At 48.0% G+C, this 13,652-nt stretch overlaps 1 protein-coding gene across 1 annotated transcript; it reads left to right on the top strand.

Moving 5' to 3' along the window:
* The first annotated feature begins 81 nt into the window (after positions 1-81).
* Positions 82-12,827, top strand: pogzb (pogo transposable element derived with ZNF domain b). Its single transcript, XM_087170272.1, is given in 20 exon segments — positions 82-164; positions 920-1,035; positions 1,121-1,201; positions 1,309-1,547; positions 1,662-1,755; positions 1,850-2,032; positions 2,144-2,263; positions 2,477-2,684; positions 2,839-2,990; positions 3,157-3,257; positions 3,335-3,481; positions 3,698-3,832; positions 3,917-4,119; positions 4,275-4,306; positions 4,309-4,423; positions 5,096-5,155; positions 6,143-6,255; positions 7,710-9,359; positions 9,457-9,493; positions 9,623-12,827. Coding segments are annotated over 19 exon segments (5,637 nt in total). The 5' UTR covers positions 82-164; positions 920-923; the 3' UTR covers positions 11,478-12,827.
* Positions 12,828-13,652: the final 825 nt, after the last annotated feature.

Genomic DNA, 13,652 nt, shown 5'->3' with positions numbered 1-13,652 from the left:
CCAGCTGGTTCTGGTTTAACTGGTGTCTGTGAGTTTTCTTGACCCGCTCGGACTGGAAGTCTCCTCGCGCCGGGACAGAGACGCTTGACCCGGGTTTAAAGAAACAGAAAGCCCGAGAAGGAGCACCCCCTGCGGCCGGAGCCCGGAACTACACACCTGTCTGAGTCTGTTACACCTGTTTACTGCTGTTGTCCAACTTTATACACAACAGCGAGGGAAACAAAACAACTGAGGAGAAACAAAGACGTCATAGTTCATCCAGATATTTAATTCTAATACGTTTGTGTTTGTTTTTCATGGTGATTCAGAAACGTGCTGTTTGTTTGTTTATTACAATATTACAAAGACGTTAAAATAAAATAAAAAGTGTAACAGCTTAAAACACATGGTGATGTTCACACAGTGACAGGAGATGTGTTAAGGTGTTAATCATGGTTCAGACTGCATCATCACAACAAAGAGAATCTCCACATCAACATTCATGTGTTATAACAGCTGATGACTGGGAGTGAATCAGTCTGTCGGACTGATGTTTCAGTTTGAGGCTGGTCCTGGTCTCCTTCCTCGTCTCAGCTGTAAATGAAGATAAATACAGACAAATAATCCGTGATGTTGAATGAAAGAGGGCTAATTCAGTTTCCTTTAAAAAGTTGTGGACAGTAACGGCAGTTATAAGGCGTGTGTGTTGCTGCTGCTGCCACTTTACAAGTCAAGATTTCGGTTTAAATTTACATGAATGAATCACTTGTTATTTGTTTAATAATCTATCTATAGTCTATCTATTAGGTTGCATCAATTAAAAATTTTAATGATAATGAAACTACTAATTATAGTGGCGTTATGATAATTAATTATTCTATTCCAAATCATCCCGACTGAACCAGCAGTAACCCTGGACCTGTGTCTTTCGTTTCCATAGCAACATGGATACAGAGCTGTTTATGGAGTGTGAGGAGGAGGAGCTGGAGCCATGGCAACAGGTGGACGACAGCGTGGAGGAAGACGAGATGGACTTTGACAACTACAGCGAGCCAGGTGACACACACGCATGCGCGCGCACGCACACACACGCACACACACACACACAACATCCTCTAAAATAATATCTGTCTCTCTCCAGTGGAAGATTCACCATCTCCTCTTCCAGCTTTTGAGACTCCGCCCCCCAGAACTCCTCCATCCATCACACCTGCCCCAACAGGTGTGTGTGTGTGTGTGTGTCAGGTGTCCTGGACCATGATATACAGGTACAGAGTCTCTATGCCTCTTCAGCTCAGGATCATTAATGTCTGTGTTCTTCTTCCTCAGCTTCACCTATTCACATCATTACCACCTCAGTGATGCTTCCTCCTCCTCCTCCTCCCTCCATCACCTCCACCCCCTCCTCTGTCCCACGCCTCCACGCCACCCACTCCACACCTGTTGTCTCAGCCTCACTGATGACTCATGCCCAGCCCCTCATCCTGACACAGACGGCAGGTGGGACGTTTCTCCTCCCAGCAGCCCACGGGACAGGAAACACCCAACCCTTCCTCCTGACCACCCAGGTAAAGAAAACAAACACACCCTCAGTTATTACCATCAGTAGTGGACAACACGACACGGCGAGTCTCTGTCCACTGTCTGTGATGTCACTGTGATGTCACATGTTTCCTGTACAGGGTTTCCCGATGCAGACGGTGATGAACCGCGGTACCCCCCTGCTCTTTAACCTGCAGCCAGGTCAGACGGTCCAGCCGTTGACCCTTATCCAGTGTAAGACACGCCCACTCCATCGGATAATAATCAGTAAGAAAATCTGATCTGATTATTGATCCCAGCTGATCATTAATGTTTCCTGTCCCCGCAGCCTCATCGTTGGGGCAGTTGGTACGGCCCAGTGTGGGTGTGTCCCCCGTGCTCCCTCAGGGCCAGGCTATCCAGACTAGACCAGTCCCAGACCCCTCGGGAGGCCCCGCCCAGCCTGGCTCCGCCTTCACCGCCATGCAGCTACCGGCCACACTGACCATCCGCACCAGCACGCCGGGACCCGGTCCGTACACCAGACACACTGGGACAAGGGTCTGATCAGAATTGATAGCATTCATCAATTGATGTACTGATTCATTGATTCATTGATTTATCTTTTTTTTTTTTTTTTCAGTGAACCTCCAGATGACTCAGGTGTGTGGGGCCAACTCCCTGAAGCTGGCAGGTTCTCCCGCCCTTCCCTCCGGCTCGGCCAATGGAGTCACCAGAGTCACGACATTCAGCAGCAACTTGAGTAGGTCAACTATCAATATTGGATCAATACTGAATCTATCATAATACTGGATCAATACTCATTCCATGGTCTGTGGTTAGAAGCTGCTGGAAGAACTTTATTGTGAAGGAGCTACAGGAAGTGCTGAGTTTACCTGGTCCCAACCGTCACACTCAGCCGAGTCAATGCTGTGCGCCCACATTAACCGTTTCTCTGTGTCACCTGGTCCTGCAGCTCCTGGTCCCGCCCCCTCTGTTGTCACAACGCCCAGCGTGACCGCAGCGCCACTTGCCGATCCCCCCAGGGTGGTTATGAGTGTGGAGGAGTTCTACTATGGGACGTTTGAAGGCGACCTGAGTCTGAGGAAGCCACACCCACTGGGAATCAAAACCACCACCTTTAACTGCCAGATCTGCTCACACCTGGCCGAGAACAACCTGAGGTGACACCCCTGAACATCTGAACACACCTAAGTATCTCAACACACCTGAGCACCTGAACACAACTGAATGCACCTGAACGCACCTGAGCACACCTGGGCGGTCTGGGGGCAGGTGCAGTGGTGTCTGTGTTAACCTGTGTTTGTGTGTGTGCAGGTTGATGCAGCACATGCTCCAGCACTCGGAGCTGATTGGAGGAGGAGGTGGTGATGAGAGGAAGTGCTGCAGGTTCTGTTACAGACAGTTCTCGTCTCCGGCTCAGCTGCAGACCCACCAGGAGCAGGTGCATGGTTCCACCCTCTCCTCCAGTAAGAACCACACCTGGTCACACACCTGAAAAACAAACTAATTTAGACCTGACATGGGACTTACCTGTCTTGACTTGATTTGGGTCTGGACTTGGTACCTGTTGGACTTGAGTTGAGGGGAAACACTGGACCTAATGTTGGACTTACCTGTGTCCCTCTGTCTCAGGTATGTGTCGTATATGTGAATGGGCGTTTGAGAACGAGCCGGCCTTCTTGAACCACATGAAGTCTAACCACAAACCAGGAGAGATGCCCTACATCTGCCAGGTGAGTCTGACCTCTGACCTGTGACCTCCCTCATGTTTGTCCTCAGTCCTCAGTGTTAACTCAGGTGTGACTTGCAGGTGTGTTCGTATCGCTCGTCCTTCTACTCAGACATCCTGCAGCACTTTGCCAGCTTCCACAGAGACTCTCGCTTCCTGCTGTGTGTCTTCTGTCTGAAGGTGACCAGAAACCCCACCAACTACCAGCAGCACCTTCTGAGACACCAGGTAACCACACCCACTCACCAGGTAACCACACACAAGATAACCACACCCACTCACCAGGTAACCTCATCCACACACAAGATAACCACACACAAGATAACCACACCTACACACAAGGTAACCACACCCACACATAAGGTAACCACACCCACTCAACAGGTAACCACACCCACACCTGTGTGTTCCTGTGTGTGATGGAAGTCGTCCTCTGTGTCTCAGATCAACCAGGCCTTCCACTGTAACAGGTGTCGTCTTCAGTTCGTTTTCCTCAAAGACAAGATGCAGCACAAACTGGAAAACCACCGCAGCTTCCGTCGACCTGCTCAGCTGGAAGGACTGCCGCCGGGGTCAAAGGTCAGCTCCTGACCCCCAGTCTGGTACTGTGATTTTAATTGTCTGTCAGCGTTTTGTCCTTAGTCCTGATCCCCGTGTCTCCAGGTGACCATCAGGACCTATGGGAAACTCAGGTCTCCGATGACATCAGCAGGGGGGCGGCTTCTCCAGACCCCCTCCTCTCTCGTCCAGCCAATCATCATCAAGACAGAGATGCAGAATCGTCCGATCCAGAGAAACCCTGCGCTCTCCAAATCCACCCGGTCCCCCACCAAGAGACCGGTCAGCCGCCGAGTCCACGTCAGCAGGTGAGTCCAGGTGTTCCCCTCTTCACTCGGTGATTGGTCAGCTGCGGTCTGACGACATGTTGTAAGACAGGCAGAGCCGAACCCGTCTGAGACGTCCAATCAGACACAGGAGACTCTGTCACACGTTTATACGCGTCCCCGCTCGTCTCCTGCAGGACTTCACCGTACGACGGAGATCGCTTCGTGTGTTTGAGTGTGGAACCGACGCCTCCGACTTCTCCGCCCACTACCCGACCCACGTCCACTGTCTGCTGTGTCCCTACAGCAGCTGCTGCTCCAGAGCCTACGCTGCTCACATGATCCAGTAAGAACAGCACTCACAATACTGCAGTACTCACAGTACTATAATACTCACAATACTGCAATACTCAAAGAACTATAATATTCACAGTACTGCAATACTCACAGTACTGATATACTCACAGTACTATAATACTTGCAGAACTATAAAACTCACAGAACTATAATACACACAGTACTGCAATACTCAGTACTATAATACTCACAGTACTGCAATACTCACAGTACTATAATACACACAGTACTGTAATATTCACAGAACTATAATACTCAAAGAACTATAATACTCACAGTACTGATATACTCACAGTACTATAAAACTCACAGAACTATAATACACACAGTACTGCAATACTCAGTACTATAATATTCACAGTACTGCAATACTCACAGTACTATAATACACACAGTACTGTAATATTCACAGTACTATAATACACACAGTACTGCAGTACTCACACTACTATAATACTCACAGCACTGTAATACTCACAATACTGCAATACTCACAGTACTATAATACTCACAGTACTGATATACTCACAGTACTATAATACTCACAGCACTGCAGTGATACTCACAGTACTGTAATATTCACAATACTGCAGTACTCACAGTAGGAGTCTGCTGATTGATCACTGTGATTGATTGTTGTTTTTCTTGTTGTGAATTTCAGTCACCACGTGCCGCGCTCCAAAGACAAAGTTCTTCCTCTGCACAGACTTCCTCCACCATGGTGAGACTCATTGATCACTTATTGATCTGATCAGGTTTGAAACTTGTTGTTTCTGCTGCTGCTGAATCAAACACTGAACAGACACCTGAGACCAGGTGACCAGCTGAGACACACAGGCTCATACAGAGTTAGAGAATTCATTCATGTGAGTGGAGTCTCTTCTTCTTCTTCTTCTTTGTTTTCTTCTTCTTCTTTCTCTTCTTCTTCCTCATCTTCTTCTCCTTCTTCTTCTTCATCATCACAGCGTCACATGTTCTCTGAGGCTCGTCTGTGCTGCAGTGACTGAGTCTGACCTGCAGGTGTCGCTCAGTGATAACAGTTAGAGGAGGTGAACATGTTACAGGCACCTCTCTGTTTAACAGTGATGCTCATCATCTGCATTCTGTTTCTGCTCTGATTTTTATTCTGAAAGTCCTGACAGGAAGTTGTGATTCACTGAACTCTGTTATTTTCTTCATGTCACACATAGTTCCACCGTGCAACAGAACCTTTAGAACTTCATGTCAGAACTTTTCAGAATAAAAGCTAATAAAGCATTGCTGCATAAAAAAAACAAAAAACCAACAAAAGACAGTCTCTCTTGTGCTTTTATTTTCTAAGAAAAATCACTAAAGAGGAAGTGATTCTGCGGGTAACTTGCTGCTCAGACGGAGATCTATTTTAGCAAGATTTTAGATAAAAAAAATCATATTATTAAAATAATCTGGCGAGAGAAACCACTGAGAACACTGACTGACTCTCTGATGCTTCTCTGAATTCAATGACCTGAGGAGGAGTTTATAACATATACCCAGTATATATAAAATACGTATATATACGATATGGTTTTTATAGAATACACAGAAATAAAAATTAAAATACAAGTGGAACATATTAACAAACAGGCAGTTCTACAAAGTAAAAGCCCAAAGTTGATCTGGGTGTGATGATGATGAGACTAGGGTGAATAAATAAATGTGATAACGACGTCTCTGTCTGCTCCATCAGTGTTTTCCTGCTGCAGTGCTCTCACTGTGACTTCAGGCCTCAGACCGCTGATCAGATGGCTGCTCACCTGCTCAGCAACCCGGAGCACCACAGCGCCACCTGTCGCACCAGGAGTAAGACAACACACACACACACACACACACACACACACACACACACACACACACACACAGGAGGAGCCAGTGTATTTAGGGTGTGTTCATATCACCTTTGTTATTTTAATGGTAGAACTTAATCTCTTAATTGATCATGGGAGTGTTTCAGGCATGACGTGCAATAAACCAATCAGAGTGCGATCTCCCATTCCCTTTTAAAAAGCCAGGTATTTAAACAACGTAGACACTGGATGGGAAAATGACAACTGTCAAAGACACGTTCGTGTTGCTCTCTGCCCCCCGGGTGTGAGACAGAGCCCCCCCCTCTGTCACCACCGTCGTTCTGAATCTGCATTCATCTTTACGTATAATACAGTTTTAGTTTATCTGTGCAGCACTTTTCAAATCAGTGTTACAGAGTTTCAGAATCTAACCGATAAAGATGATTTAAAAGAAGAAGAAATAAACATGAAGGACAAAAGAGCGAGTCTGACAGACGCTGTGAAACATCCACAGATTCCAGTGAAGTGACGTCTCCTCAGTTTCTCTCTCTGCTTGTGTAAATAAAAACTCAGCTGCTGCTGCTGAGGGTTTTTTCTGCATCGTCCTCTTAAATCAAACGTCTCCCCGGGGAGGGCTGGAGGTTTCCTCAGAGCTGTTTCCCTCCTGTTGCTCCACAGCTCACACAGCGTCCCGCTCCGGCGTCACAAGGAGCCAAAGTAAATAAAACTGACCTGATTCTCCCTCCTCGACAGAGCCGAGGAAACGGAGGACGTGTAAACAGCAGAGGGACGGTGTTGGAACAATGGGTTTATACATCAACATGTTTTCCAACGTGATCCCATCTTTGACTTCTAAAATTCAAGACTTTCAGGAGCACGAAGTCCAACATCTGTCTCCTGACTCTCAAACACTGTGAGTCTGAATCTCAGTGGTCCAGAGTCGGAGACAAAATTAACATGTAAAACATCTTTAAAAATGTCTGTCGTCAGTCCTTCAGCTTATTTCACTTCTCCACAGTTCCAATCAATCATCCGTTTATCAATACATCTGCAGATACCCCTCTGACCCTGGTTCTGGCCTAATCACATTTAGGACTGAATTACAAAACCTTATATTTACTTTAAGGGCTGAACACAGTTTGGCTCCACCGTATCAGTGATCTCAGATACCGGTCCTTCAGCTCTCCTGGTTGTTTACTGCTTAAAGTGCAGGACTCGTGGTGACCCGGCTTCGTTGTGGTTCCTGGTGTGGTTCAGGACCCGGCTGCAGCAGCTGTTCACAAGGTCGAACTCACCAAGTTACAACGGCAGTGTTTGTTCAGTCTGAAGAGATTGTGACTCTTTTCCCCTCCTCTGCGAAGTAGAGCCAGAAATCCCAGTTCTGATGTTTCTAGAAATAATTATTAATTTTTAGTTAATTAAACTGTTTAATCAAATGTTAACAAGAGTTATTTTCCTGCTTCTTTTCAGCCTACATTGAACCTGATATCCAGTTCTGCCAAGATGACGAGCAACGTTCCCCAGAAGAGAAGGAGGCGGGTCAGAACAAGGACCTGCCTGATCCGTCCTGGAGGTCAGCGGAGGGTTGGAAACAGCCAGCAGAGAGCGACGGCACAATGTCCGACATCATCCCGTTCATGCAGAGCAGTGGGCCTCGTAACTTCCTGTCCAAGAACAGCGACGCCATCGACTTCTTCAACCTGCTCTTCCCAGCGGAGCTGGTGGAGCTGATCACCAACGAGACCAACGCCCACGCCAAGACCTGCCAGTTCCTGGGCTCCTGCCACCCGGACTGGGTCCCCGTCACCACTCACGAGATCAAAGGTTTCATCGGCCTTGTGGTTCTGATGGGGATCCAGAACCTGCCCGACCCGTCACACTACTGGTCCTGGAGTCACTACGACAACAGCTACACCTTCTACCGAGCCATGAGCTTCAAACGCTTCAAGCAGATTGCTGCCAACGTCCGCATGGGCAGTTTCACCACAGATGAGTTTCGCGGCACCAACAACCCCAGTGACTCGCTGCACATCTTCAGGCCGATGCTGGACATCGTGGGTGGAGCTATGTGGAACGCTTACCGGCCAAACTGCTGCCTGACCATTGACAGGGCGCTGCTGCCCAGCCTGGAGGAGGAGAGCGGCCAAACTAAAGGGAACCCAAAGACTCAGCCCCAGGTGTGGCTGCTCTGTGACTCCAAGTCAGGCTACTGCCACCGCTTCTTCATCCAGGTGGGGGAGCAGATGGGCCAGGAGCCGGGCTTCACCGTGGTCCCAGAGCTGATGAAGGGTCTGGAGGACAAACACCACCAGCTCTACCTGGCCAGCTCGCTTACTTCTGTCCCGCTCATGCAGAAGCTTCTGGACCAGGGCATCTACGCCTCCAGCTCTTTCCCTCCACAAAACCCCATCCTGCCCAGACAGCTGTGGGAGGAGGGCCAGCTGGAGAAACCCGGGGACTTCCTGCAGAGGCAGTTTGGCCCCTTGATGGCCACCCGCTGGAGGGACACCAAGGAGATGGGCTGCCTGTCGACTAATGCGGCTCCAGGTGAAATGGACACTGTTTGGAGGAGGTCTCAGACCAAAGTGGGCGGCCTGGACCCCATCGACCGCCCCATGGCGTTCCGCCTCCTGCAGGAGAACATGCGAGGGGTGGACATCTGCAAACAGCTGCTGGCCTGTAACCCACTGGGAGGAATCCTTCAGGACCGACACTGGCGCAGTGTCTTCTGGTTTCTGGTGAACCTGAGCATCGTCAACGCCTTCATCGTGCTGCGGGAGAGTCGCAAAGACAACCCACCTGCTTGGGTGCAAGACGGTCTCTTTACTCAGGTCAACTTCCGCAAGCGTCTGGGCAACCAGCTCGCCAAGTGCGCCCAGAAATATTTTGAGACCATGGAGATCGCCAGCTCCCGCGGGATGAGGGTGGAGGTGGCCGATGAACCGGTTAAACAAAGACACAGGATGGCAAAGATCAGCGCCATCTCCAAGAGGTGCAAGAACTGCAACATGAAGAGCATCCGCCATGAGAGCGTGTACGGCTGCATCACCTGTAAAGCCAACCTGTGTAAACAGCCGAGCTGCTTCTGGGAGTATCACGGCCTCTCACCTCTGAACAAAGGTCAGTATCTTGTACTTTCAGAAGATCCAGATCAGAAGTTGATTTATCACTGTAAAACTTTATATAATTAAAGATGCACGTCTGATGTTTTTAACAGGACCAACAAAAGTCGGATTTCTCAAGGACAGAATAAGGTAATTCACTAAATATGATATGTTCAATTCTGCTTTTTTGTCTTGAATTTTAACGGTTTGGCTCTAATGATTTGAACGATTGATTGATTTTCATCTACTGTGTTGATTCTGTGGTTCTTTGCGCTGCAGTGGGGCGGTCGAGGTGGACGAGGTCGAGGACAACATGGATGAGGCGATGGCCCCCGTGGAGGACTTCTCTGACGACGAGAGGATGGACGATCTGGATGACATTGATGAAGGAAGTGAAGATCTTAAAGACGAATTTATCAAAGAAGTAAAACATCCAACGTCTCACCCGCCATCAACAAAAAACAGCCACACTCAGCCGGTAGCCATCTTGCCCGCCTCTAAAGAGCGCGACGATTTCCTCACCGCCCGTCAGCTGAGGATCGCCCTGTTTGCTCTGTGTGACGGACTCCGCCAAGCCTCGAGGGTCTTTTCAACCGAGGCCCAGCTCATCCGGAAGTGGCTGAAAGAGGCCAAGAGGCGTTTGAAGCGAACTGAAGCGGAACATCAGGTCCACGGAGAGGATCGCATGGTGGCCTGGGTGCTGTCCATGCGTGAGCAGCAGCTTCCAATCACAGAGAGCAACCTCTTCCACAAAGCCTCCACGCTGAAGAAGAAGGGAGGTTTCAGCGACTCCTTCCGGATCTCCTACGACTGGGCGGTGAGCTTTATGCTACAGCACCGGCTGGGTGTGCGGAGCATCGGCACGGCGGCCACACTGACTCGCACCCTGCCAGCCTCCCTGGAGGCCAAAGTCAAGTCTTTCAGGGAGTTTACCCAGAAGATCATCCAGGTTCACAAGCTGTCGGAGAACGCTGTGGCCGCGATGGACGAGCTGTGTCTTTTTGTGGATTTGAGGTTAGTTCAGGACAAGTGTCGCCGCTCAGAGGCCCTGGAGCTCACGGGGTCTTTACCTCTAGTCACTGTGTACCTTACAGTACTGGCAGATGGGACCATGCTGCCGTCTTTGGTGCTGGCCAACAGGCAGCTGGCAGAGAAAGTCCTGCCTAAGTTCATCCTGCTGGAGGCCGGACCAGAGAGTCTCTTAGTGGAAGAAGCCTTGGACCTCTGGACTAACAAGGTCTGGCTGCAGCACACGTCCGGTCTAACCCAGCCCAGTAAATCAATGCTGGTCTCAGACCGACACCGGGAACACATGGGAGATCAGTTCCTCACTTCCATCAGTGGGTCGGGCACCCTCCCAGCAGTGATTCCCGGAGGCTGCGCCTTCTGTCTTCAGCCTCTGGAGGTCTGTGTGAAGCCGGCTCTGCAGCGCTTCATTCTGTTGCGTTGGGCGAAGTTCACTGCCGGAAATCCGAAGGAGCTTGAGGAGACGTCACCCCACCGGCTCCAAGCAAACGTGGCCCAGCTGCTGGTTGACTGGGTGGTCGAGGCCCTGACACACCTGAACAAAGTCCCTCAGCTTTGGAGGAAGTCTTTTAGGCTGTCGGGTCTTCTTCTTAAAGAGGAGGTAGAGGAGGAGGCGATGACAAGTCAGAAACCAGAGGGGATCCAGTTGGACCTCCTCAAAACCTTGTCGGAGGCCTTGCTGGGTGCTGAAGCTCTGGAAGCCTTTTCTCCTGATATGTTGGAGCTGGAAGATGAAGACGACTCCAAGGAAGAACAAGAAGGAGGGCGGGGACAGGAGACATCAGAGGAGACACAGGAGGACAAAGAGGAGACAGAGAAGGAGGTGAAAGAAGACAAGAAGGAGACAGAAGAGAAAGGGAAGAAAACAGAGGAGGAAGGGAGGCAGGAGGACATGGAGCGGGACAAAAAAGATGAAGTCAAGACGATAGAGGAGGACAGCGAGGAGGAAGGAAAGGAGACAGAGGAGGAAAATCAGGAGGCTAACAAGGAGAGACGAGAGACCAGGATCGTGATAGGAGAGGAAGTAGGGGACGAGTGGAAAATAAAGAGCAGGACAGAAGGTGTAGAGGCCGACGTAGAGGAGGAAGGCAGGATGGACAAAAGCTGAAGAGACGGCGAAGACCTGGATTAAAGTCTGTAAAGGACCATTAGCTCCTGAGTCGTCCCTGAAGAGACTTTTGGGTTTACTGCTGGACTTTGTCTCATCTGAGATTTACTGGACCCTGAAAACCAAATGTGGGTGGTTAGGGGGGGACAACAAGCAGCAACCAGCCAAGCTGAGGGTGTCAATCAAAGAAAACCCGCCCATAAACGCACCTTTTCTTCCCGGTCCAGGTGGAGGGTGGATGTGATAATGTAGATATGATTATGTACCACAATCATGGACGTAGGTCAGACTGTGAAGCGAAAGCGTGTGCCCCCTGGTGGACAGTAGAAGAAGCTGCATTAATGTTCTGACTCTGTGTTCTGGTTTAGCGCAGCAGCATCTAGTGGACACCAGAGGAACTGCAGCTCAACGCACCGACGCTGCGCCGGTCGTTGCTTGTTTGGGAAGTTAATCGTGTGTCACATTGACAGAAACCAGCAGACAGGAGTTGGTGTTCATTTTAAAGATGGAGGCTGAAACCACATGACGTGAAGTCATCTCCTCATCCTGATCCAGTCACTGACGGACTTTCAGGAGACGCCAGAGTCAACGGTTTGTTGTGTCATTGATCTTCACAGATGAACAAACTGGAGACGATCGTGTAGCTGGAGCTGGTCACTCTCAGCTGTAACTGTAGTTTTAAAGTTGTAGTTGTGTTGTTTTTTTCCTGCCTTAATCTTCAAGTCAGGAGAACGTTAAAGCCCCGCCTCCAGAGCAGCCAATCAGCCAATCAGCGTCCTCGTTCATCCGTCTGACAGACACATGTTTACACTTGCAGAGGGTTGTGGGAGGTTTCCCAGCATGCCCAGGGTGGACGGGCTGAGAGTCTGTGATGGTAACAGACAAACATTCAAATGTCCAGGATATGACTTTAGTTTTAGTCAGAAAATGATTCGTCAAATGAATCAATGATTAGGAAAAAAAAATCGAGACTGAGTTTGACGTTTTACACCTGCTGGGCCGTTTCTCTCCACCAGCAATATAATATAATATAATATAATATAATATAATAACAATTATAAGCAACACGTCGACAACATGTCGGACTGTCGGGAGACGAGTTCTGGAAGCTGATTGGCCGGTCTGGAGTTAGTTGGTGCTTCGGTGAGTGAATTCATTTAATAATGAAAACTTAAGTCATGTGACAAGAACCTGGACCTGAACTGATGATGATGATGATGATGATGAATGTCGGACCAGACAGGAAGCTGTTTTTATTTCTGTCCAGCTGATGATGATGATGAAGATGAAGATGTTTGATTTCTACATGTCTGATGTGGTTTGTCAGAAATAAAACACAAACCATCTGCAGGGTTGTTTTCATTGTTTGTTTTCCGGGGGGGGGGGGGTGTTAAACATCAACACTGTTTAATACATGAAACCTTATGGAGGGGAATAAAAACATAATTCAGATACTTGATGCTTTAATTAAAATAATTAGACGTGAATTTAATGTGACGACAGATTCTTTAATTTGAAATGATATGATGATATAAATCACATGATGATAAAGTAAATCACTGACCTGAGACCAGCTTAATGCAGAAACTGTAACGAGGAAACAAAACGTGTTTTAGTTTGAAAAGCTCATTTTCCACAGTAAAAGCATGACTTCTGAGACAGACGATCCGCTGAGTCTGATTCCTCTGTCACATTATTCTCTTATTAGATCTGTTAATTATGATATTAATAATATAAAGAAATTATTATCATAGTTTATTAATATTATTGAATTTTTCATGAGGCTGATGACACCCTCATTCAGTTTTTTTATTCTTATTTTCCCTCGACTTCTGGAGGTTAAACCAATCACAACAGCAGAGCATCAGCTGTTTCACACACCTGTAATATTAGACGTGGATTCTTTAACATAAACATGATATTCACACGTCTCTTCTGCATTTTCCTGTTTTCCTATTAAACATAAAACTGAAACAAACAGGAAAAAATCAACAACTCTACATCCTTCATCATCTGTCAGTACCACCCTCCACCCCCCCATATACAAGTACTATCTAAATATTAAAAATTTATAATAATTATAATATTGATTATTAGCATATAAACAAAGAATAAAGGAATAGTAGTGTCGTGGAAATTTTCTGCTCTTGGTGAAGAATGAAATAGAGACTTCCG

Source organism: Seriola lalandi, unplaced genomic scaffold, assembly GCF_002814215.2.
Source record: "Seriola lalandi dorsalis isolate HSWRI2012SDOR001 ecotype SW California unplaced genomic scaffold, Sedor1 jcf7180002054941, whole genome shotgun sequence".
NCBI lineage: Eukaryota > Metazoa > Chordata > Actinopteri > Carangiformes > Carangidae > Seriola > Seriola lalandi.
Note: the sequence above shows the minus strand (reverse complement) of the source record. Positions and strands in the feature narration are given on the sequence as shown.